General features: G+C 43.4%; 1 protein-coding gene across 3 annotated transcripts in view; it reads left to right on the plus strand.

The window, feature by feature from the left end:
* Positions 1-20835, plus strand: part of LOC140482671 (protein EFR3 homolog B-like) — a 207068-nt gene extending 186233 nt beyond the window's left edge. For all 3 annotated transcript variants that reach the window (XM_072580177.1, XM_072580178.1, XM_072580179.1), the window contains exon 23: positions 19420-20835. In XM_072580177.1, coding sequence (XP_072436278.1) covers positions 19420-19525 — 106 coding nt within the window. In that variant the 3' untranslated portion in view covers positions 19526-20835. The remainder of the gene's footprint in view (positions 1-19419) is intronic.
* The last annotated feature ends 6787 nt before the right edge of the window (positions 20836-27622 follow it).

The following is a 27622-nucleotide window of genomic DNA, read 5'->3' on the forward strand; positions in this document are numbered from 1 at the left end:
CTCCTAAACTCAAAGGTCTGACTAACGAAGGCAAGGATGCTAAATGCCTTTTTAATCGCTCTGTCTATCTGTGAAGCAAATTTTAAAGAATTATGTACCTGAATCCCTCTTCTACAATACTACCCAGGGCTCTATCAATTATGTAAGTCTTGCCCTTGTGTTTTACCACAATGCAATACCTCACATTTATCCAAATTAAACTCCATCTGCCAGTCTTCAGTCCATTGACCCAATTGATCAAGATCTCTTTGTAATCTGAGGTAATCTTATTCACTGTCCACTGTACCAGAAACTTTGGTGTCATCCTCAAGCTTAATAAACATGCCTCCTATATTCTCGTTCAAAACATTTATATAAATGACAAATATAAATGGACCCAGTTCTGATCCCTGTGGAACACCACTGGTCATAGGCCTCCAGTTCAAAAATCAACCCTGCACCATCAACCTCTTTCTCCTACCATAAAGCAACACTTCCAAATAAATCTACATTTTGCTAAGTGAGTATTAATTCTTCCTCAAATATATTTTTCCACCTCCCCTGCCCCCACATAAGGTAAATTGACTGTCAGTAATTGCTGGATTGATATTTACAATCTTTTTGCAATTCTCCAATCTTTCAGCACCACCCCTGAATTCAGGCAACATTGAAAGGTAATGGCCAATGCCCCTGCAATTTCTGTTCTCTCTTCTTTCAGTATCATTGGATTCATTTTATCCATTTTAAATGCCTATCAACTTGAAGTATCAATAGTTTTGTGGCTACTTTTAGTGAAACCAGTTTGCTATCCTTGATTAGGAAAGATTTGGGCAGCACAGTGGCTCAGTGGTTAGCACTGCTGCCTCACAGCGCCAGGGACCTGGGTTCAATTCCACCCTCGGGCAACTGTCTGTGTGGAGTTTGCACATTCTCCCCGTGTTTGTGTGGGTTTCCTCCTGCCATCCAAAAATGTGCAGGATTGGCTCTGCTAAACTGCCCTGTAGTGTCAAGGGATGTGCAGGTTAGGTGAGTTAGTTATGGGAAATGCAGTTTTATGAGGATAGGGTGGGTCTGATACTGCTGAGAGGGTTGATGTGGACTCACTGGGCCGGATGGCCTGCTTCCACACTATAGGGGTTCTATGACAAAGTAGGAGCTATGAAATCCAAGGCAATTGGCAACCTGGATCCAAAATTGGCTTGGAAGTTGAAAACGTGATAGTGGAGGGATCTTTTTGTGATTGGAAGCCTGTGACTAGCAGTGTACCACAGTGATTGGTGCTGGGACACTTTTTGTTTGTTATATACATTAAAAACTTGGATGTGAATGTAGACGGTATAATTAGTAACTTTGCAGAAGACACAAAACTTGGCTTTGCTACTGACAGTAGAGAGGATGGGTTTGAGCTATAGTCTGATATTGATCAGCTGGTAAATTGGGCAAAACAATGGCAGATGGAATTTAATCCTGATAAGTGTGAGGTGATGCATTTTGGGAGGTCGAACAAGGGAAGGATTTACACAACAGGTGATACTTCTCTAAAGAATACTGAGGAACAAAGTGTACTGGTCCATAGATTCCTGAATGTGACAGCGCAGGTATACAGGGTGGTAAAGAAGGCATACGGGATGCTTGACTTCATCAGCCAGGGTGTAGACTGTAGGAACAAGGAAGTCTTGTTACAACGTTATAGTATATTGGTTCGGTCAGAGATGGAATACTATGTGACGTTCTGGTTCACCATGCTATCAGAAGGATGTGTTGCCCTGGAGAGGAAACAAAGGACATTCACCAGCATGTTGCTTAGAATGAAAAGTCTCAGTCATGAGGAGAGATTCATTGGGCTGAGTTTGATTTGCGAAAAAAGAAATCACCCAGAGGGTGGTAAATAAATGGAAAACACTGTCTGAGAGGGTGATTAAAACAGGTACTCTCACAACATCTAAGAAGTATCTGGATGAGCACTTAAAATACCAGGGCATAGTAGGCTATGGACTAAATATAGGTAAAAGGGATTAATGTAATTTGATCTTTGTTGGTTAGCATGGATATGGTGGACCAAAGGGTCTGTTTCTAAACTGTATGACTGAAACTAAAATCAAATTCACAAAGTCTCCTGATTAGATTTGAATTGAATTCTCTGGATTCATGGTCTAGGGTCATAACCATCATATTAATGGATGAGAAAACAAGTTATTGAAACTGTTTAAGTAAGTGAAGAGAAACGAAGTGAGAGAAGGAAAGAATGCTTCAAGATGAGAAAAGGGGTATAAGGATTGAATCATTTGAGATCTAATCTTTAGTGAAAAATGACTTAAATAATTGTTTGCAAAAGTTAGAAGCGATAAATACAAAGAGAAGTTTCTCTCACAGAAGTGTCGAAAGAACTGGAATTTAAGTTGATAACAGTCCATATGTGAATGCATTCAGTGGAACATGACAGGAATGGGTAGATTTAATTGAAATTAATGGATTTGAGTGGTTGCATCCTTGATTATATTCAACTTGAGCACATAATTGAGACTGATTGCTCCAGTGCAATGTGGCGGAAGAGCATCAGGGTCATATATGCTACATTTTGAATAGGATGTAAACCAGATAAGTAGCACCCAAGATCCTATGCTGGTATTCAAAGATGAGCAGGGAGTTTTCACTGTCCTACTTTATAGCATCAGAACTGTTTTACAGCTCATCAAAGTTTGATATTTGAATAGTTTCTGCTGCAATTAACCACAAAACAACAAAGGCTGCATTTGCAGAGTGCAGCAATATGAATATTGTACATGTTTTCATTCCTTTTCTTCTTCATTCCTTTTTCCCTCAATGTTATCTATCCACCTTCTCCATATATCCATAAGATTTAGGAGTGGAATTAGGCCGTTTGGCCCATCGAATCTGCCCCATCATTTGATCATTGCTGATATTTTTCTCAACTCCACACCCTAGCCTTCTCCTGTAATCCTTGATCCCCTTACTAATCAAAGAACCTAGGCGAAAGTGAGGACTGCAGATGCTGGAAATGAGAGTCAAGATTAGAGCGGTGCTGGAAATGAACAGCAGATCAGGCACCTCATAGTTCAGGAATCCTGCACCGCCCGATTCTATCTCCGTCCCAAGATCCACAAGCCTAACTGCCCCAGCTGACCCAATGTCTCAATCTTCCTCCAGACTGTCCTATCTCCCCTAGTTCAGGAACTCCCCACATACGTTTGGGACACCATCCACGCCCTCCAACTCCTCCAAAACTTCCGTTTCCCCCGCCCCCAATGCCTCATCTGCACCATGGACATCCAATCCCTCTACACCTCCATCTGCCATGACCAGGGCTTCCAAGCCCTCCATTTCCTCCTCTCCCGACGTCCCCACCAGCACCCTTCCACTGATACTCTCATTCATTTGAATGAACTGATCCTTATCCTCAACAATTTCTCTTTCGAATCCTCCCACTTCCTTCAGACGAAAGGGATAGCCATGCGCACCCGTATGGGCCCCAGCTATGCCTGTCTCTTTGTCGGCTACATAGAACAGTCCATCTTCCGTAGTTACACCAGCACCACTCCCCACCTTTTCCTCCGCTACATTGATGACTGCATCGGTACCACCTCGTGCTCCCAAGAGGAGGTTGAGCAGTTCATCAACTTCACCAACACATTCCACCCCGACCTTAAATTCACATGGATCATCTGTGACACCTCCCGCCCCTTCCTAGACCTCTCCATCTCCATTAACAGTGACCGACTCAATGCCAACATTTTTTACAAACCCACTGACTCCCACAGCTACCTGGATGACACCTCTTCCCACCCTACCTCCTGCAAAAATGCTATCCCATATTCCCAATTCCTCCACCTCTGCCGTATCTGCTCCCAGGAGGACCAGTTCCATATAGAAAATACCAGATGGCCTCCTTCTTTAAAGACCATAATTTCCCCTCCCACGTTGTTGAAGATACCCTCCAATGCATCTCATCTACATCCCGCACCTCTGCCCACAAACCTCCCTATCCCTACCTCTGCCCCTATCCCTCCAACCATAACAAGGACAGAACTCCTCTGGTCCTCACCTTCCATCCCACCAACCTCCGCATAAATCACATCATCAGCCGATATTTCCGCCACCTTCAAACGAACCCCACCACCAGAGATATATTTCCCTCCCCACTCCTATCCGCTTTTCGCAACGACTGTTCCATCCGTGATTACCTGGTCAGGTCCACACCCCCCCAACAATAGGCAATAAACAATAGACAATAGGTGCAGGAGTAGGCCATTCTGCCCTTCGAGCCTGCACCACCATTCAATATGATCATGGCTGATCATCCTTAATCAGTATCCTGTTCCTGCCTTATCTCCATAATCCTTGATTCCACTATCCTTGAGAGCTCAATCCAACTCTTTCTTAAATGAATCCAAAGACTGGGCCTCCACTGCCCTCTGGAGCAGAGCATTCCACACAGCCACCACTCTCTGGGTGAAGAAGTTTCTCCTCATCTCTGTCCTAAATGGTCTACCCCGTATTTTTAAGCTGTGTCCTCTGGTTCGGCACTCACCTATCAGCGGAAACATGTTTCTTGCCTCCAGAGTGTCCAATCCTTTAATAATCTTATATGTCTCAATCAGATCCCCTCTCAGTCTTCTAAACTCAAGGGTATACAAGCCCAGTCGCTCCAGTCTTTCAGCGTAAGGTAGTTCCACCATTCCAGGAATTGACCTCATGAACCTATGCTGCACTCCCTCAATAGCCAGAAAGTCTTTCTTCAAATTTGGAGACCAGAACTGCACACAGTACTCCGGGTGTGGTCACACCAGGGCCCTGTACAGCTGCAGAAGAACCTCTTTGCTTCTATACCCAATCCCTCTTGTTATGAAGGCCAGCATGCTATTAGCCTTCTTCACTATCTGCTGTAACCTGCATGCTTACCTTCATTGACTGGTGTACAAGAACACCCAGATCTCTTTGTACTGCCCCTTTACCTAAATTGATTCCATTTAAGTAGTAATCTGCCTTCCTGTTCTTGCCACCAAAGTGGATAACCATACATTTATCCACATTAAATTACATCTGCCATGCATCTGACCACTCACCTAACCTGTCCAGGGATCAGGAGATTAACCCTGTAATCTCCTAACATCCTCCTCACATTTCACCCTGCCACCCAGCTTAGTATCATCAGCAAATTTACTAATGTTATTACTAATACCATCTTCTATATCATTAATATATATTGTAAAAAGCTGCAGTCCCAGCACTGATCCCTGCATTACCCCACTGGTCACTGCCTGCCATTCCAAAAGGGAGCCGTTTATCACTACTCTTTGTTTCCTATCAGCCAACCAACTTTCAATCCAAGTTAGTACTTTGCCCCCAATACTATGCACCCTAAATTTGCTCACTAACCTCTTATGTGGGACTTTGTCAAAAGCTTTCTGAAAGTCCAGGTACACTACATCTACTGGATCCCCCTCGTCCATCTTCAGAGTTACATCCTCAAAAAAATTCCAGAAGATTAGTCAAGCATGATTTCCTCTTCATAAATCCATGCTGTCTCTGACCTATTCTTTTACTACTATCCAGATGTGTCATAATTTCAAGCTTTATAATAGACTCCAGCATCTTTCCCACCATTGAGGTCAGACTAACTGGTCTATAATTTCCTGCTTTCTCTCTCCCACCTTTCTTAAAAAGTGGTACAACATTACCCACCCTCCAATCCGCAGGAACTGATCCCGAATCTATCGAACTCTGGAAAATAATCACCAACACATCCACGATTTCTCGAGCCACCTCCTTCAGTACCCTGGGATGTAGACCATCAGGTCCCGGGGACTTATCAACCTTCAGACCTAACAGTCTCTCCAACACCAATTCCTGGCAAATATAAATTCCCTTCAGTTCAGGTCCTTCAGCCACTATTACCTCAGGGAGATTGCTCGTGTCTTCCCCAGTGAACACAGATCTAAAGTACCAATTCAAGTCTTCTGCCATTTCTTTGTTCCCCGTAATATATTCCCCTGTTTCTGTCTTCAAGGGCCCAATTTTAGTCTTAACCATTTTTTTGCCTTTCACATACCTAAAAAAAGCTTTTACTATCCTCCTTTATATTTTTGGCCAGTTTACCTACGTACCTCATTTTTTCTCTGCGTAAAAGCTTCCCAGTGCTCCGTTTTCCCACTTATCTTTGCTATTTATGCTTTTTCTCTTTTAACTTTATATGTTTCTTAACTTCCCTCGTCAGCCACGGCCACCCATGCCTCCTCCTAGGATCTTTCTTCCTTTTTGGAATGAACTGATCCTGCATCTTCTGCATTATACACAGAAATATCAGCCATTGCTCCTCCACTGTCATCCCTGAACTTTGTCCAGCTCCTCCCCCATAGCTCCATAGTTCCCTTTATTCAACTGAAATATTGTCACTTCCGATTGTACCCTCTCCTTCTCAAATTGCAGATTGAAGCTTATTGTATTATGGTCACTACTTCCCAATGGCTCCTTTACTTCGAGGTCCCTGATCAATTCTGGTTCGTTGCACAACACCAGATCCAGAATTGCCTTCTCCCTGGTCGGCTCCAGCACCAGCTGTTCTAAGAATCCATCTCGGAGGAACTCCACAAAGTCTCTTTCTTGAGGTCCAATACCATCCTGATTCTCCCAGTCTACCTGTATGTTGAAATCCCCCATAACAACTGTAGTATCATCTTTGCGACAGGCCAATTTCAGCTCCTGATTCAACTTACATCCAACATCCATACTACTGTTGGAGGGCCTGTAGATAACTCCCAAGATGGTCTTTTTACCCTTAGAATTTCTCAGCTCTATACATACTGACTCTACATCCCCTGATTCTAGATCCCCCCACGCAAGGGACTGAATATTATCCCTTACCAACATGGCCACCCCACCCCCTCTGCCCATCAGTCTGTCCTTACGATAGCACATGTAGCTTTGAATATTCATTTCCCAGGCCCTGTCCACTTGAAGCCATGTCTCAGTTATCCCCACAATATCGTATCTGCCAATTTCCAAAAGAGCCTCAAGCTCATCCATCTTATTTCTGATGCTTCGTGCATTCATATATAGTATTTATAATTTGTTACTGCCCTCACCCTTCCCATCAACTCCTATTTCACTCAACCTTACAGCATGATCCCTTTTTGAGTTTTCTGCCTCATTGATACAGTTGTCTTTCTTGATTTCTCTTTTTCTAACTTTCCCTTCAATTTCCTTCTTAAACATCCAGTCTGTCCCCTCCCCCCACTACTTAGTTTAAATGCAGCTGTGTTGCAGTAGCAAACCTGCCTGCCAGAATACTGGTCCCCAACCTATTAAGGTGCAAACCGTCTCTCTTGTAGAATTTATGCTTACCACAAAACATACCCCAGTGATACAAGAATTTAAATCCTTGCTTCCTGTAGCAGTTCCCCAACCACACGTTCAAGTCCATTATCTCCCTGTTTCTGGCCTCACCAGCCCGAGGAACTGGAAGCAAACCGGAGATAAACACCTTGGATGTCCTGCTTTTCAGCATTCTTCCTAGTTCTCCGAAGTCCCGCTGTAGTATGTTCCTCCTCTTCTTCCCAACATCATTTGTGCCGACATGTACCACCACCTCTGGCCCTTCACCTTCGTCCTTGAGGATGTCCTGCACTCTGTCTGTGATGTCTTTAACCCTGGCACCAGGAAGGCAACACACCATCCTTAAGTCCCACCTGCTGCCACAAAAATCCCGGTCAGTTCCTCTCACTATGGAGTCCCCTATTACCACGGCTCTGTGCGATGTCCGACTCTTCCGCTCTGTCTCCACGCCAATTTTTGATTGACAGATCTGGCCGCTTCACGGACTGGCAGTGTCATCTGTCTCTACTGTTTCCAAAAGGTTCAACTTGTTCCTGACAGGTACTTCCCCTGGGGTCTCTTGCACCTATCTCCTCTCTGCCTTCCTCATCGTCTGCTCTCTTCTGGTATGGTCGGTGTAATAACCTCGCTGAAGGTCCTGTCCAGAAAGATCTCATTCTCTCGGATGAGCCTAAGGTCCTCGAGTTCTTTCTTCAGTGCTGCAGTATGCTCTGTCAGTAGCTGAACGTGCACACACTTTCCACACTTATACAAGCCAGACACACCAGAGTTGTTGACCTCCCACATCAAGCATGTAGCACACTGAACCAGCTGGGCAGTCATGTCTTCACCCTCTTCAACTGTGGCGTAATCACTTCACTCAACCTCTTTGTCAAAGACTCCTGAGCTAAAGCTTCACTCTTCAATCCACAGGAGCTTCCCACCCTCCCGTCCTGACACCTTCCTCTGCCACTGCAGGAATTGCAAATCCTGCGCCCACACCTCCCCCCCTCACCTCCATCCAAGGCCCCAAAGGAGCCTTCCACATCCATCAAAATTTCACCTGCACATCCACCAATGTCATTTATTATATCCGTTGCTCCCAATGCGGTCTCCTCTACACTGGGGAGACTGGACGCCTTCTTGCAGACCGCTTCAGGGAACACTTCCGGGACACCCGCACCAATCAACCCCACCACCCCGTGGCCGAACATTTCAACTCCACCTCCCACTCTGCCGAGAACATGCAGGTTCTGGGCCTCCTGCACCGCCGCTCCCTCACCACCTGACGCCTGGAGGAAGAACACCTCATCTTCCACCTCAGAACTCTTCAACCCCAGGGCATCAATGTGGACTTCACTAGTTTCCTCATTTCCGCTCCCTCCACCTTATCCCAGTTCCAAAATTCCAGCTCAGCACCATCCTCATGATCTGTCCCACCTTTCAATCTTCCTTCCCACCTATCCATTCCACCCTCGTCTCCAACCTATCACCTTTACCCCTTCCTCCATCCACCTATTGCACTCCCAGCTACCTTCTCCCCAGCCCCACCCCCTCCAATTTATCTCCCCACCCCTGAGGCTTGCAACCTCATTCCTGATGAAGGGCTCCTGCCCGAAATATCAATTTCCTTGCTCCTCGGATGCTGCCTGACCTGCTGTGCATTTCTAGCTCCACTCTAATTGTGACTCTAATCAAAGAACATATCCATCTCTGTCCTAAATACACTCAATAACTTAACCTCCACAGCCTCCTGCAGCAGACAGTTCCACAAATTCACCACTATCTGGCTGAAGAAATTCCCCCTCATCTCAGTTCTAAAGAGTGTCCCTTTACTCTGATGCTGTGCCTGAGAGTTCTAGCCTCTTCTACTGGTGGAAGCAGTCCATGTCTAATCTATATAGGTCTCTCAGTATTTTGAAAATTTCAGTGAGATTCCCTCTATTCCTTCTAAACTCCATTAAGTACAAAACCAGTGTCCTTGACTGCTCCTGTTATGACAAGCCCTTCATACCTGCGGTCATTCTTATAAACAACCTCTGGAACCCCTCCAAGGCCAGCAAATCCACTCTTAGATACGGGGCCCAAAACTGCTCACAATATTCCAAATACAGTCTGACCAGAGCTGAAAAATGTGTTGCTGGAAAAGCGCAGCAGGTCAGGCAGCATCCAAGGGGCAGGAGAAACCTAGGCGGAAGATGAGGCGCTCCTCCTCCAGGCGCGTGTTGCCATGGTCTGGCAATGGAGGAGGCCAAGGACCTGCATGTCCTTGGCGGAGTGAGAGGGGGTGTTAAAGTGTTCAGCCACGGGGCGGTTGTGTTGGTTTGTGCGGGTGTCCCAGACGTGTTCTCTGAAACGTTCCACAAGTAGGCGGCCTGTCTCCCCAATGTACATTAGGGACACAGGCCACCTACTTGCGGAACGTTTCAGAGAACACCTCTGGGACACCCACACCAACCAACCTAATCGCCCGGTGGCTGAACACTTTAACACCCCCTCCCGCTCTGCCAAGGACATGCAGGTCCTTGGCCTCCTCCATCGCCAGACCATGGCAACATGACGCCTGGAGGAAGAGCGCCTCATCTTCTGCCTAGGAACCCTCCAACCACAAGGGATGAGCTCAAGATTTCTCCAGTTTCCTCATTTCCCTCCCCCCCACCCTGTCTCAGTCCCAACCCTCGAACTCAGCACCACCTTCCTAACCTGCAATCTTCTTCCTGACCTCTCCGCCCCCCACCCCCACTCCGGCCTATCACCCTCACCTTAACCTCCTTCCACCTATTGCATTTCCAACTCCCCTCCCCCAAGTCCCTCCTCCCTACCTTTTATCTTAGCCTGCTGGACAAACTTTCCTCATTCCTGAATAAGGGCTCATGCCCGAAACGTTGATTCTCCTGCTCCTTGGATGCTGCCTGACCTGCTGCGCTTTTCCAGCAACACATTTTTCAGCTCTGATCTCCAGCATCTGCAGTCCTCACTTTCTCACAGTCTGACCAGAGCCTTACACATCCTCAGCAGTGCATCTCTGCTATTGTACCCTCTTGAAATAAATACTAGTATTGCATTTACCTTCCTAACTACCAACGTAACCTGCATGTTAACCTTAAGAGAATCCTGAATAAGGATTCCTAAGTCCCTTTGTGCTTCTGATTTCTGAATTGTGCTTTCCTCTTCTAGAAAATAATTTATGCATCTATTCTTGCTACCAAAGTGCATAACCTCATACTTTCACACATTGTATTTCATCTGCCACTTCCATCTGCCATATCACCCAGTCTCACCTACCTACCTTCTCAATCTTGTCTCTCAATTGCCAAACCATCTTCTCAACAACATCAAAAACATGTTGATTAAAGAGATTCAGGAGTCAGACAATATAATCTGTCTGAGGATTTGATACAGTGGTATCAGCATAACTTATGAATCAATAAAAATTGTGCATAATAATAAAGGTAACCAGCAACCTAGCTCAGATGGCTCCTACCTCCCACTAACTGTAGTGGCTACAGATGGTTCATGATTCTTATTCTACTTATGTTTCCTTCAAATGTGTGCAACAAAACTTCTCTGAATCTGTTTGTTTTATTCCCTGTAGCCAGGAATCTTCCTGTGTTGCTGTTGTGATCTTGTTATCTGCTTGTTAATACAAAGATTAACTCATCAATTTTGATCACAAACCAGCAAATCTCAACATACAGACAACCAAGCCATGTACACAGTTCTAATTGACTCAAACCAGGCACCCTATGTTCTCTCAGACATCAAAATTTAAGTCTTCAGTTGTTAGTTAGTCATGAAAGCAGAATTCAAAAGGAAATTCATAATTCATAAAATATGAACAAATGCTTCATTTTTCCATGCTGGAAATTTCTGCTCGTTCAATTTTGAATGGCAGACAAGTTAGTTCACTTACAGTGGAAGGAGCGAGAGAGGTGACGACAACATAGAATTTGGCGTCATCAACGGATATCTGGAAGCTGACCCATTTTTTTTGGACACTGCTGCCAAAAACTAGTATTTAAGTGAGAAGTAGAAAGGGTACATCACAGAAAATACTAGTGGGAGCAGGAAGCGAAGCCATTGACTCTGAGCTTACAACTGGATGGATTTGTTTCAAAAAAGTTGTAAGAAGAAACGGGGAACTATAGACCTGTGAGTCTGACTTCAGCTGTGGGTGAATTGTTAGAGATTATTATAAAGGATATGCACAATGTGAATTATGCACAATTAGAGAGGCAAAAATTGATTAGGGATAGTCAAAGTGGTTTTGTTCAAGGAAAATCGTTTCTCACAAACCTGATTGAGTTTTTTTGAGGAAGGTACCAAAAAGATTCATAATGGCAGTACATTAGAAGTTGTTTATTTGGATTTTAATAAAGCCTTTGTCATGGTAGACCAATTAGTAAACTTAGGTCACATGGGATTCAGGGTGAGTTTACCAGTTGGGTACATAATTGGTTGAATGGCAGGAGACAGAGTGTAATAATGGAGGGTTACTTTTTGGACTGGAGACCTATCACCAAGGATCGGTTCTGAGTCCTCTTTTATTCTGTCATTTAAATAAATGATTTGGATGAGAATATAGAAGGCATGGTTAGTAAATTAGTGGATGAAACCAAAGTTGGTGGCATAATAGCCAGTGAAGGAGGATTTCTAAGTTTACAAAGGAATCTTCATCAAATGGGTGAATGAGATGAAAAATTACAAATGGAGTTCAATCCAGATAAATGTGAGGTATTGTATCTTGGTATTCCATATTTTGCACAATAGCTTACCATGTGGAACCTTATCAAACACCGTACTGAAATCCATATACACCACATCAACCACTTTACCTTCATTCATCTGTTTTGACACCTTCTTGAAGAACTCAGTAAGGTTAGTGAGGCACGACCTACCCTTCACAAAACCATGTTGACTACCCCTAATCAAATTATTCCTTTCCAGATGATTATAAATCCTATCTCTTATAACCTTTTCCAACACCTTACCCACAACGAAGTAAGGCTCACTGGTCTATTATTACCTGGTTGTCTCGACTCCCCTTCTTAAACAAGGGAACAACATTTGCTATCCTCCAGTCTTCTGGCACTACTCCTGTCTACAATGATGACATAAAGATCAAAGCCAAAGACTAGGCAATCTCCTCCCTGGCTTCCCAGAGAATCTGAGGATAAATTCCATTCAGTCCAGGGGTCTTATCTGTTTTCAGATCTTCCAAAATTGCTAAAACCTCTTATTTGTCAACCATAATCCCATCTATTCTAGTAGCCTGTATCTCCATATTCTCACTAACATTGCCCTTTCCAATGTGAATACTGACGAAAAATATTAATTAAGTGCTCCCCCTTTGTCCTCAGATTCCATACACAACTTCCCACTACAATCTTTGATTGGCCCTAGTCTTACTCTAGTCATTCTTTTATTCCTGATATACCTATAGAAGGCCTTAGGATTTTCTTTAATCCTATCGGCCAACAACTTCTCATGTCCCCTCTTGGCTCTTCTTAGCCCTCTCTTTAGATCTTTTCTGGCTGACGTCTAACTCTCAAGCCCCCTAACTGAGCCCTCACGCCTCACCCTCACATAAGCCTTCTTCTTCCACTTGACAAGAGCTTCAACTTCTTTAGTAAACCATGGCTCCCTCTCTCGACAATTTCCTCCCTGCCTGATGGGTATATACTTATCAAGGACCCGCAGTATCTGTTCCTTGAATAAGCTCCACATTTCAAGTGTGTCTATCCCCTGTAGTTTCTTGCCCCATCCTATGCATCCTAAATTTTGCCAAATCACATCATAATTGCCTTTCCCCCAGTTACACCTCTTTCCCTGCGGTATATACCTATCTCTGCCCATTGCTATTGTAAACATAACCGAATTGTGGTCACTATCACCAAATTACTCACCTGCCTCCAAATCTAACACCTGACCGGGTTCATTCCCCAGTACCAAATCCAAAATGGCATCTCCCTTTGTTGCCCTGGCTACATACCTTGTCAGAAAACACTCCTTCACACATTGAACAAAAACTGACCCATCTAAACTACTTGAACTATCTTTCTCCCAGGCAGTACTGTGGAAGTTAAAGTCCCCCATAAAAACTACTCTGTTACTATCGCTCCTATTGAGAATCATCTTTGCTATCCCATCCTCTACATCCCTAGAACAATTCAGAGGCTGAATGAAAACTCCCAACAGGGTGACCTCTCCTTTTCTGTTTCTAACCTCAGCCCAAAGTACCTCAGTGGATGAGTCCTCAAACGTTATCTCAGCTACTGGAATACTACCCTTGATTAACAATGCCACACCACAGCCCCTTCCCCCCGCCCCCTCCCCCCCACCACTACACACACATACACACACTGTTTACCCTTTTCTCTGTTCTTGCTGAAATACCTGAATCCCGGAATCTGCAGCAACCATTCCTGTCCCTCCTCTAGCCATGTCTCTGAAATGGCCACAACATCGAAATCTCAGATACCAACCCAGGCTGCAAGTTCACCCACCTTATTCCAGGTGCTCCTGGCATTGAAGTACACACATTTCACACCAACATCCTGATTGCTGGTGCCCTCTCATGACCTTGTAAACCTTCCCTGACCTCACTACCCTCAACCTCCTACACTAGAACTACAATTCAGATTCCCATCCCCCTGCTGCATTAGTTTAAACTGTCCCAAAGCGCATTAGCAAATTTCCCCCCAGGTACTCCTCTGAATCATGTAAAGACCATCCAGTTTGTAGAGGTCCTTCCTTCTCCAGAAATAGCTCCAATTATCTAAGACCTCCCAACTCCTATAGTCAATGGACTGACCAATAAAGGCAAGCATACCAAAGGCAAGCTATCCTCCAGTCTCCTGGCACTATTCCTGTTGACAATGATAATATAAAGACCAAAGCCAAAGGCTCGGCAATCTCCTCCCTGACTTTTCAGAGAATCCAAGGATAAATCCCATCCTATCCAGGGGACTTACCTATTTTCATACTTCTCAGAATTGCTAACACATCCTCCTTGTGAACCTCAATCCCATCTATTCTCGTCACCTGTATCTCCATATTCCCCTCGACAACATTGTCTTTTTCCAGTGTGGATACTGACGAAAAATATTCATTTAGCGCTTCCCCTGTCTCCTCTGACTCCACGCACAACCTCCCACTACTATGCTTGATTGGCCCTAATCTTAATCTAGTCATTCTTTTATTCCCGATATACGGATAGAAAGCCTTGGGGTTTCCTTGACCCTATCACCAACAACTTCTCATGTCCCATCCTGTCTTTATGTCTTTCCTGGCTAACTTGTACCTCTCAAATGCCTGAACTGAGCCATCACATCTCATCCTAACTTAAGCCTTCTTCTTCCTCTTGACAAGAGATTCAACTTCCTTAGTAAACCACGGCTCCCGGGCTCAACAGCTTCCTTCCTGCCTGATTGGTACTTACTAATCAAAGACTCACAGTAGCTGGTTCTTGAATAATTTTCACATTTCTATTGTGCCCATCCCATGCAGTTCTCTTCCCCATCGTAACTCTTGCCTAATTGCATCGTAATTGCCTTTTCCCCAACTGCAACTCGTGGCCTGTGGTATATACCTATCCCTTTCCATCACTAAAGTAAACATAATGAAGTTGTGGTCACTATGCCAAAGTGCTCATCTACCTCCAAGCCTAACACCTGGCCGGGTTTATTACCCAGTACCAAATCTAACGTGGCCTCGCCTTTATTGGACAAAAACTGAACTATAGCATTCTCAGTCAATATCTGGAAAGTTAAAGTCTTCCATAACAACTACCCTGTCACTCTCTCTCCTATTGAGGATTATCTTTGCTATCCATTCCTGTACATCTCTGGAACTGTTCGGGGGCCTATAGAAAACCCCAGCAAGGTGACCTCTCCTTTCCTGTTTCTAATCTCAGCCCACATACCTCAATAGACCAAGTCCTCAAACATCCTGTCTGTAACAGTAATTATGTCTTTGACCGACAATGCCACACTCCCCCCCCCCCCCAACCATTTTCTCTGTTCTTACTGAAACATCTAAATCCCAGAACCTGCAATAACCATTCCTGTCCCTTCTCTACCTATGTCTCCAAAATGGCCACAACGTCGAAATCCCAGGTATCATCAATCAAGTCAAAGGATGCAGACACATCAAGAAAGCTGAGGAATGATAGTAATCCCAAAAATTATCTAAACAAAGTCAGAAGTCCAACATGTTTTATTGAATTCACAAGCCTTACACAGCCTTAGAATTAGAGGGGGTAAATTCAGAACAGAAATGCGGAGACATTTCTTCAGCCAGAGAGTGGTGGGCCTGTGGAATTCATTGCCGCGGAGTGCAGTGGAGGCTGGGACGCTAAATGTTTTCAAGGCAGAGATTGATAAATTCTTGATGTCACAAGGAATTCAGGGCTACAGGGAGAATGCGGGTAAGTGGAGTTGAAATGCCCATCAGCCATGATTGAATGGCGGAGTGGACTCGACGGGCCGAATGGCCTTACTTCCACTCCTATGTCTTATGATCTTATGGCCTTTTGGAGAGCTGCTCCTTTGGCAGGTAAAGTGGAAGGTGGAGGCGCTTCCCTCGTCTTCACCTGATGAAGGAGCAGCGCTCAGAAAGCTTGTGATTTCAAATAAGCATGTTGGACTATAACCTGGTGTCATGTGACTTCTGTCTTTGTCCACTCTGGTCCAAAGATTATGTGGAGTCTTCAGAGTAACTTAGAATGTCATTTGCAATATGGATGAGGTTTGAATAACATCTCCTCCTGCATGCATTCTCCTCATCTCACCCATTCCCACCTCTAATTTTCTCCATATCCCTCACTGCCACCTGACCACTGTCAGCTATACCTACCCACTTTCTGCCATTAATCCCTCAATTCCACATACTCAGTCTCTCAACCTATCCCTAAATCTTACTCATTCATCTTTTCACCATAAGCCTCAGACCCTTTTGTAACAAACCACATAGAAACCAATGACTTAGAAACATAGAATTTTACTTTTTTTAAAAGCGGTATGAATTTCCCAATGACTACCAGAACCTTCCAAAGGATAATATTTTACATTTATTTTTCACATATTATGATAACTAACAAATAAAAATCCCAACATAGATCAAATGTTACTAAACACACAATGAGTACATAATTTTTTTTAAAAGCACCTTTATATTAACTAATTACCTCAATCGAAATATCCCAATCAACACATTTTACTTTGCGCCATGCTCCTAGTAGATGGATAGAAATATAAGATTAAATCTCAAGGCACTGCAAGCTTCCATTGGGCTGATTGTTCCCTGCCTCACCAGGCTGAATAATAAGTATTTCTGAAGAAAGAAATATGAAGCCTAAGTGTTTGGTCTTCATTTGTTGAGACAAATGCAAGAATGCCAAATTTGACATTGCAATTATTTGTTTTATGGGGAAAAGGGGTGCTCATTAGTTGGGAAGCTGAGTCTGGTTGACTGAGGTTTCGCCCTGGAGAAAATAGTGCAGATGTATAAGATCCAGAAGCTCCAGAACAATTCAAAAAAGGGGCAGTGGTTGAAAATATTTATTTTTGCTGAGAAAATTTCCCTGTGTGTAAATATATACTGTTCTTACAAAGGATAAATGAGCATGTTATGAACTTTTTTGGATGACTTTAAATAGTTGTTAGTGTAGTTTCAGCACACTTGGGGCTGTTCATAAGTTGTTGTCCAATTCTGGAATCACATCTGGCAGTAGTTGGTTTGCTTTAGATTTTGTGTGTGCAGGCTGGTTGAGTCCTATTACAGACAACCAGAGGCACATGCTGTTGGATTCAGTCAAACAGTCATTGGGATATACAGTGTAGCATCATAGCCGCACCGTGATTCATATGCAATATTGATGAATTGTGCAGTAGGCAGAGGGTCTTTTTGGATGGCCATGGTATCCTGTGAGCCCTGTAAATATGTCTGCTTAACTAGATATTCAGAATTTTGAAATACTTTGCATTTCCGGGGTAATTTGAAGTAGTTCAGACCTATTTCAGATCAAAAAGTGGCAGACTGTGTCCCAGCTGTGTGTTTAATGCAATAGACAGCAATAATTATATCATCAACACAGAATAGCTTTAATATGCTTTAATTTTCAATAAAGCTTGCAAGATGAGCAAATGGCTATGGCATTAATGACAGGATAATTATAAGGCCAGTCAATATCAGGGAGACAGTTAGTCTCAATGTGTTGACCAGTGAAGATAGGTGGAGTTGTGGACAGTGAGGAGGGCTGTTGTCGGCTGCAGAAGGACTTAGATATGATGCAGAGCTGGGCTGAGGAGTGGCAGATGGAGTTCAACCCTGCCAAGTGTGAAGTTGTCCATTTTGGAAGAACAAATAAGAATGCGGAATACAGGGTTAATGGTAGGGTTCTTGGTCAGGTGGAGGAACAGAGGGATCTTGGGGTCTATGTACATAGATCTTTGAAGGTTGCCACTCAGGTGGATAGAGTTTGTAAGAAGGCCTATGGAGTATTATCGTTCATTAGCAGAGGGATTGAATTCAAGAGTCGTGAGGTGATGTTGCAGCTGTACAGGACTTTGGTTAGGCCACATTTGGAGTACTGTGTGCAGTTCTGGTCGCCTCACTTTAGGAAAGATGTGGAAGCTTTGGAGAGGGTGCAGAGAAGATTTACCAGGATGTTGCCTGGAATGGAGAGTAGGTCATACGAGGATAGGTTGAGAGTTCTCGGCCTTTTCTCGTTGGAACGGCGAAGGATGAGGGGTGACTTGATAGAGGTTTATAAGATGATCAGAGGAATAGATAGAGTAGACAGTCAGAAACTTTTTCCCCGGGTACAACAGAGTGTTACAAGGGGACATAAATTTAAGGTGAAGGGTGGAAGGTATAGGGGAGATGTCAGGGGTGGGTTCTTCACCCAGAGAGTGGTGGGGGCATGGAATGCGCTGCCCGTGGGAGTGGTAGAGTCAGATTCATTGGCGACCTTTAAGCAGCATTTGGATAGGTACATGGATGGGTGCTTAATCTAGGATAGAAGTTCGGCACAACATCGTGGGCCGAAGGGCCTGTTCTGTGCTGTATTGTTCTATGTTCTATGTTCTATGAAGGTGGACTTGCAGTAGACGCAGCAAACTAGATGTACCATCATTTTCTGAAGCTGTATGCATTGAACCTATGACGTTAGCAACTCACACAGTTGACTCCACCTTTAGTGACACTAGATATACCCAAATAGAGTGTGTTGACACAGGATCCTATCATGGCATAGGTCCAGCTTTCACTAACATTTTCACTGGTTACCATGGGAAAATGCTCGAACATTGTGCATATTTCTGATTGTGAAGATTATATGTTCATTATCTTTGATTTGGCAGTTTGTAAAGATTTCCTTTTACACCATATAACAATCCATCACATGCTCAATTCATTTTTGAAATGTAACAGTCTAATATGCTCCTTTTTCTTTTTGTGCTAATTCAGAAATTGCTCAAGGGTTCTGTACTGCTGAATACTGCAAGCTTGCCTTCACTGGTTGTTCATACAGAACTCTTCAGAGGAAGAGCTGCTGCTTCTTCCAACAGCTTTGATTTCTTTATGTTGTCCATATGTGTCTCCAAAAAGCACTATACCTCTTTCTGTGTCAAGGTCTGAGAACTGCCACCTGATTTTCAATGGCTGGTTTTCTTTTCCTGTAATAGCCAGGTCACATGGGCTTGCCTGGGCAGAAATACAGTGATCTCTTGCTCCTTAATTCAGACAATTCTATTTTGTTTCCAATTAAAAGAGGTATTTTTCTTGTAAAGTCCCAAGTGCATTATATTTCCTCTATATAAACAGGTTTAATTGTCTCTGATGTTGTTTAAACTGAGCACTTCAATGTTCATTCCCTGGCAACATACCATATTCCTATTTCCTTTGTACGCAACCTGTAGATTTACTTTTTATCTTTCTATAAGGTATAGCTGTATACCGGATACCTTATCAAAGGGTCTGTTTCTGTACTGTATGACTCTGTAACTCTATGAACTCTGCTGGTTTACATTATGACCTATATAATTAGAGAACAGCTGTTGCTCTATTCACTCAATTTGTCTTTTCTAAATTTCTCTTTATTTCTAGACCACCTCCCAGTCCATCAGGCACCATCACAGCTGGTTATGGCCAGATGCAGTCTCGTTCAGTGCCAGTTTACGAGATGAAGTTCCCAGATCTTTGTGTCTACTAGCAGCAGCACAATACGGTCCAACACAAACCTTCATTGAATTGCAGAGGTTCTGGTTTCTCATCCAGTGTCATTTGCACATGGGATTGACCTAGCAGCAGAAATTGTATTAGTGCATCCTTTCAACCATTCCTTGCAGAATGTTAGCAGTCACACACAGCTATTGTTTCTACTGGTACTAGTATATCAAACATCATTTTTACAGCTTAGTAATGCTTTGTTTTGAAGACATTATCTTTCATTGCCTTGCATATGCTTGCCTGAGATCATAGACAAGTTTTACTGCAGTTTAGGGCTTCCTGTGGAAGTGTATGATCTGGCTGCTGCTGAGCATTATGATTGGTGAAATTTGAAGAAGAAATGTCTTTTAATGCAATTAACATCAATTGATGATCACAAGATAACAACAGACCCAACATTTGCTTCTCAGACATTAAACTTTAGGCCCAATCTAAGAATGTTGATTATGACCTTAACCAATTTCACTTGGCCCACAGCGCTCTTATTGATTGAGGAATGTAGTAGACTCTATGCCTGTTTAAATATACTGGCAAATCTACCTAACAAACAATGTTGGATAATCTTTTCCAATCTGTTACTCTCTTCGTGTTTCAGTTTCTTGTTCTCTCTATTAGACTGTGGCCTCCATGAATCAGTGTAGACAAAAGGTGTGGAATGACCAGACTATCATCTCACAATCACTAACCCGAAGGGGTGAGTAGAATTGGGGTGTGGAGGGACAAATCCTATGTCTTCCTATCTGTTGTTGATGCAGAATTATTTAGGACAGCTCACTTGCATTGGTCATCTGAGAAATTCCAGCAGCTCCTGTACAAAATCACTGTGGTCTTTGTTTGGAACACCTTTGGTACTGCTTGATGCTGCACGCTGTATCAACCACTTCAAACAGGAATCCCCGCTCACAGGTCAAGCTTATCTTGTGTTTCTATTTTCTGTTATTCTGTGAAGGCAAAAATGTACCAGTCTTCAGTAATGTTGTGGATTAATCTACATTTTTGACATTAATTATTGTGAATTGATCTCTAATTATGTGTGTAATGCTGACAAAAATATTACAGATGCATTTGCAGGCTACCTTTGAACTTAACTGGATGTACCAAGTAGAATTTGGCAAGTGCTAGACTTCCACCAGCAACCCTTCACTGTTCTCCTCATTCTTTGCAACTATATTTTTATTGTACATTAATGATGGAAAGCTGTTGTCTATGCTGAAGTTTTTGAAGAAGTGTTATTCATTCAGCTGTACTCTCACTTCCTCTAAAGTCTGAATACAAATCAATATTGAATCAAAAGGAAGTGTTCACAATCTCAGATTTCCTGGAATCCTGACGAACAGTATTGATGGTATACAGCTCTTGCAGGTGCACATACACAGCAAATTCATGTACATGTACATATCATAACACTATGGAAGTGTGCCCACTGAACACAGATAATGCATATGCACACCCATATGCAATCAGTGTGCATAAAGGTGCTTCACATACACATTCATATATATCCATTGTACAGATGGACATGTTTAGATGAGAAAAATCTTTCAGTCTATTTGGCAATTCAATTATTTAATTCCTTGAAACCAGATAGCCGTCATACTGCCTTTCTCCAATACTGGTAGGTAATGGGATAAATGAAGATCTGCCCAGAGGAGGATTTATGTTTGCTTCTTTCAGTCTAGTAAATTGTTTTTCTTGTTCAGTATGAGGTTTACTGTAGTGCAGACCAAATGAAGATTGGTTGGCTGCAACACATTCATTCAATCGACAAAAATGGCCTGAGTTTCTGGTGGCCTGCCATTTTAATTTTTCACCTTGTTCACCTTTCTAGCCTTGGCTTCCTGCACTGCTCCATTGAAGTTCAACACAAGCTTGAGGAACAGGACTTCATATTTCACTTTGTCATGCTCTGTACTTAAGGTTGATTTCAACAGTTTTAGACAATGATCTCTGTCCCATCCTCTTTCTTTGCATGTTTTGGTTTTAATTTTGTTTTTCTCCTATTTTTGATTTTGGAGAACAGCTATTCTGTCATTTATACATCCTCTGTACACATCTTTGCTTCCTCCCTCTGCTTTTCATCTGTGTAAAATGTATTGTGTTTTTAACTTTTCCCAGTCTGATAAAAGGTCATTGACCTAAAATGTTAACTTTGTCAATCTTTTCCATTCTCCAATAACCATACAGCCATCTCCATACCTGTTCAAGAATTGTGTTCCTCCAAACTTTTCTGTATCCAATGTTCTGTTTAATTTTTAACAGCCAGGAGAAATTGAGCTGATGATTTGATTGGGAGAATGTGAGGACTGCAGATGCTGGAGATCAGACTCAATTAGTGTGGTGTTGGAAAAGCACAGCCAGTCAGGCAGCATCCGAAGAGAGGAGAGTTAATGTTTCGGGCATATGTCCTTCATAAGGAATGTGGTGATTGAAGCTCTTCCTCATTCCTGATGAATAGCTTATGTTTGAAACATCAACTGTCCTGTTCCTCAATGCTGCCTGACCGGCTGTGCTTTTCCAGCACCACACTTGATGATTTGATTGGCCTGCCTGCTGAAATTCTAAGACCTGTGTCTGCTCCACCAGCTTAACTTTGTTTCCATTTCCCTTACAACTCACTATCTGTTAATTCTCATCAATCCAGCTCTTTCATTCTATAGATATTCAGAGATCTCAAAAATGCATGTCAGGACCCCATGGAAGTCCCACACACTGACTACAAGCTGAGGAAGTTTAAACTTTCACGTGGCAATTATCCTTAGTCTGGAACTCCCTGAAAAAGTCTCTAACACTGAGCAATGGCCAGAGACTTTCAAGGATCCTGGCTCACTTACCTGGATAGTTACCCAGGAAATGTTTGAAAGGTTATAACCAGTTCTTGTAGTGATTATAACGTGGTCAGCTAGGTGGACCTCATGGAATACAAGTTAGGCCTGACTGGGGCTATTAACCTGCTCCAATAAGGAGCCCTGACTGACAGATATAAACAGGAGTGTTAGAGGTTCTGTTCACTCTGAGAGTTGGTTCTGAGGAAATCAGACCAGTATCAAATACTATGCACGTGTAAATAAAGGGTGACTTGATGACGGGATACTGACCTCTGTGGATTTATTTCAGTGGTGATGAGAGAAAAAAATATGCTCCTGAAGAAATTTGCTTGCAACAATCGTCTTTGAATTGGAGTAAGCATTTCTGACATCATGCCATTATGCAGAAAGCATGACTCGTTTGATCCTGCTGTTGAAGACTGGGATACTCATCAGTTTTACTCCACCGTTCGAGAACCAGGGGAATCTATTTTGGGATTTTTGATGAGGTTAAGACAACTGGCAGAGGCAAGTAAACTTAGTTTAACCCATAATGAGATGCTGAGAGACTGTGTGGTATATGGGATTAATGATGTAACCATGCAAAAGCACTGACTGACTGAAGTTCAACTGGACTTCAAACAGATGCTACAACTGGTTTTGCCACTAGAAAATGTGTCATGTGGAACATATGAATTAGAATAATTAAGTTTTTTGTCATGTGTACTCAAGTACATGAGTACAGTGAAAAGTTTACAATGCGACACGACACAGTGTCATCTTAGGTACAGAGTACCTAGATACAAAGTTTAGAAAAAGTAGATAAATAAAGGAACAAAAAGTTACATTATCTTACAATTAATCATATTATAAGTTAGAAAAATAAGAAATAACATTAAAAGGATAAATATTACAGTCTTTTGTAGATCAGTGCAGAGGGCTTCCACGCTTGGTCTGAGCGGGCTCGAAGGTGCTGACTGCCCGCACCAGTCCCTAGTCCAACAACCATCCCCGCTCCACTCCAGCCGGGATGAAGCTCTGCTGTCTCGCCTGAATTACTCTCAGAAACTCCTGCCATTGCTGTTCCTGCTGAGCTCCTCTCCCAGTGAATTCTAGCCAGTTCATCCCTCATGCCTCTATAGTTGCCTTTATTCATCTGTAATACTGTTACCACTGGTTCTGTCTTCTCCCTCTCAAATTGCAGAGTAAATTCAATCATATTATGATCACTGGTCTTATGTGATGAGTTTGTGAAGAAAGAACAATGAACAAAATGGGCTTGATGTTCCAGGGTAAAACCAAGGACTACAGATGCTGGAAACCAGATTCCAGATTCTGGAAAAGCACAGCAGTTCAGGCAGCATCTGAGGAGCAGGAAGATCGACGTTTCGGGCAAAAGCCCTTCATCAGGAATATATGTTCCAGGGTTTAGAACGTTGAGAAAGAACAGGGAGGGTGGAAAAAGAGGAGGGGGTGCAGCATTGCTAATCAGAGAGTGCATCACAGCTACAGAAATGAAGGTTGTTAAGGAAGGTTTGCCTACTGAGTCAGTATGGGTGGAAGTTAGGAACAGCAAGGGAACAGCCACCGCACTGGGGGTTTTCTACAGACCACCTAATAGCAGTAGAGAGATTGAAGATCTCATAGGTGGGCAGATTCTGGAAAAATGCAAAAGTAGCAGGGTTGTTGTTATGGGTGATTTCAACTTTCCCAATATCGCCTGGAACGTCGTTAGTGCAGATGGTTTGGTTGGAGCCGTTTTTGTCAGGTGTGTTCAGGAGGGTTTCCTTACTCAGTATGTCAACAGGCCGATGAGGGGAGAGGCCATTTTGAATTTGGTGCTCGGCAATGAGCCAGGACAGGTAACAGATCTCGCGGTGGGAGAACACTTTGGTGACAGTGACCACAACTGCCTCACATTTATCATAGCGTTGGAGAGGGAAAGGAGCAGTTACCGAGGGAGGATATTTAATTGGGGAAAAGGAAACTATGACGCTATCAGACAGGAGTTGGGAAGCACAGATTGGGAGCAATTGTTCCACAGAAAGGGCACAAAAGATGTGTGGAGAATGTTTAAGGTGCAGTTGTGAGTGATGCAAAAATTTGTTCCTCTGAGACAGGCAAGAAGGGGTAAGATTAAGGAGCCTTGGATGACGAGAACAGAGGAGCTTTTCTTCAAAAGGAAGAAGGCAGCTTACGTAAGGTGGAGGAAGCAAGGATCAAGCACAGCTTTAGAGGATTACAGGCTTACTAGAAAGGAGCTCAGAAATGGACTTAGGAGGGTCAGGATGGGGCACAATAAAGGCTTGGCAAGAAGGATTAGGGAGAAGCCAAAGGCATTTTACTCATACGTGAGGAATAAGAGAATGATCAGGGAAAAGGTTGGGCCAATCAGGAATAGTTTAGGGAACGTGTGCGTGGAGTCTGAGCAGATAGGGGAAGCCCTAAATGAGATTTTTGTTTCAGTTTTCATCAAGGAAAGAGACCTTGTTGTAAATGAAAACTGAGAGGAGCAGGGAAACAGGCTTGACCAGATCAAGATTGATGAAGTTGATGTGCAAGAAATTTTGGAAAATATTAAGATTGATAAGTCCCCAGGGCCAGACCAGATTTATCCGAGGCTGCTCCAGAAAGTGAGAAAGGAGGATACTAAGCTGCTGGTGAGGATATTTGCCTCCTCACTCTCCACAGGAGTTGTACGAGAGGATTGGAAGGAAGCGAATGTTGTTTCTCTTTTCAAGAAGGGTAATAGGGAAATCCCTGACAATTACAGACCAGTCAGTCTTACGTCTGTGGTCACCAAAGTTTTGGAAAGAATTCTGAGGGATAGGATTTATGACTATTTGGCAAAGCATTCTTTCTTCACTCAGCGAGTCGTGAGTTTATGGAATGCCCTGCCAGTAGCAGTGGTGGACTCTCCCTCTTTATGGGCATTTAAACGGGCATTGGATAGGCATATGGAGGATAGTGGATTAGTGGTGCTGGAAGAGCACAGCAGTTCAGGCAGCATCCAACGAGCAGCGAAATCAACGTTCCTGATGAAGGGCTTTTGCCCGAAACGTTGATTTCGCTGCTCGTTGGATGCTGCCTGAACTGCTGTGCTCTTCCAGCACCACTAATCCAGTATTTGATTTTCAGCATCTGCAGTCATTGTTTTTACCATATGGAGGATAGTGGGCTAGTGTAGGTTAGGTGGGCTTGGATCGGCGCAACATCAAGGGCCAAAGGGCCAGTACTGCGCTGTATTTTTCTATGTTCTATGTTCTATGTTCATAATGTGATTAAAGGCAGTCAGCATGGCTTTGTGAGGGACAGGTCATGCCTCACAAATCTTATTGAGTTCTTTGAGGAGGTGTCAAGACAGGTCGACAAATGTCGAGCAGTGGATGTAGTGCATATGGACTTCAGCAAGGCATTTGATAAGGTTCCCCATGGTATGCTCATTCATAAAGTCAGGAAGTATGGGATACAGGGAGATTTGGCTATCTGAACTCAGAATTGGCTAGCTGACAGAAGGTAGAGAGTGGTTGTAGATGGAAAGTATTCTGCCTGAAGGTCAGTGTTGAGTGGGGTCCCGCAGGTTTCTGTTCTTGGGCCTCTGCTCTTTGTAGTTTTTATAAATGACTTGGATGAGGATGTTGAGGGGTGGGTTAGTAAATTTGCCGATGACACAAAGGTTGGAGGTGCCATTGATAGTATCGAGGGCTATTGCAGGCTGCAGCGTGACATAGACAGGATGCAGAGCTGGGCTGAGAAATGGCAGGTGGAGTTCAACCTGGATAAATGTGAGTTGATGCATTTTGGAAGGTCAAACCCGAATGCTGAATATAGGATTAAAGACAGGATTCTTGGCAGTGTGGAGGAATAGAGGGATCTTGGTGTTCAAGTACATAGATCCCTCAAAGTTGCCATCCAAGTGGATGGGATTGTTAAGAAAGCAGAATGTGTTTTGTCTTTCACTAATGGGACATTGAGTTTAAGAGCCGCGAGGTTTTGTTGCAGCTCAACAAAACCCTGGTGAGACCACACCTGGAATATTGTTTAAAAATGTATTGCTGCAAAAGCACAGCAGGTCAGGCAGCATCAAAGGAACAGGAGGATCGTCGTTTCGGACATAAGCCCTTCTTCAGGAAGAAGGGCTTATGCCCAAAACATCGATTCTCCTGTTCCTTTGATGCTGTCTGACCTGCTGTGCTTTTCCAGCAATACATTTTTAAGCTCTGATCTCCAGCATCTGCAGTCCTCACTTTCTCCTTGGAATATTGTGTCCAGTTCTGGCCGCCCTCCTATAGGAAAGATATGGAGGCTTTGGAGAGGGTGCAAAGAAGGTTTACCAGGATGCTGCCTGGACTGGAGGGCTTGCCTTACGAAGAAAGATTGAGTAAGCTCGAACTTTTCTCTCTGGAGAGAAGCGGGGAGAGAGGAGACCTGATCAAGATGTACAAGGTAATGAGAGGAATAGATAGAGCCAATAGCCAGAGACTTTTCCCCAGGGCAGGATTGACTGGTACGAGAAGTCATAGTTTGAAGATATTAGGAGGAAGGTATAAAGGAGACGTCAGAGGAAGCTTCTTTATGCAGAGAGTTGTGAATGCATGGAATGCGTTACCAGCGGTGGTGGTGGAAGCAGAATCATTGGGGACATTTAAGCAACTGCTGGACATGCACAAGGATCGCAGTGAGTTGAGGGGTGTGTAGGTTGTTACTATATTTTACATTAGGATTAAATCTCGGCACAACATCGTGGGCCTAAGGGCCTGTTCTGGGCTGTACCTTTCTATGTTCTATGTTCTAAAATAATAACAGGATCAGAGAAATCTGGAGTTGTATGGATACAAATCTTTCAAAGTGGCAAGGCAGATTCAGAAGGCTGTTTAAAAAGCACATAGGATACTTTGACTTTATGGACAGAGCGCAGAGCATAAAGCAAGGAGGTTAAACAAAATATTTACAAGATTACTGGATTTTAATTCACTCATGGGTTTTATTGGCTGAGCCAATATTTATTGCTTGTCCTCAGTTGCCACTGAGATGGTGGTGAGTTGAAAATAAAAAGTGCTAAATCATAGTGGGTCAGACAGCATCCCTGGAGTGAGCAAGCTAATGTGTCAAGTCTAAATAGAGTCATAGAGATGTACAGCATGGAAACAGACCCTTCAATCCAAATCGTCCATACCGACCAGATAACCCAATCTAGTCCCACCGCCAACATCCGGCCCATATCCATCCAACCATTCCTATTCATATACCCAAGCAAATGCCTCTAAAATGTTGTA

This window comes from Chiloscyllium punctatum, chromosome 11 (assembly GCF_047496795.1).
Source record: "Chiloscyllium punctatum isolate Juve2018m chromosome 11, sChiPun1.3, whole genome shotgun sequence".
In the NCBI taxonomy this organism is placed as follows: domain Eukaryota; kingdom Metazoa; phylum Chordata; class Chondrichthyes; order Orectolobiformes; family Hemiscylliidae; genus Chiloscyllium; species Chiloscyllium punctatum.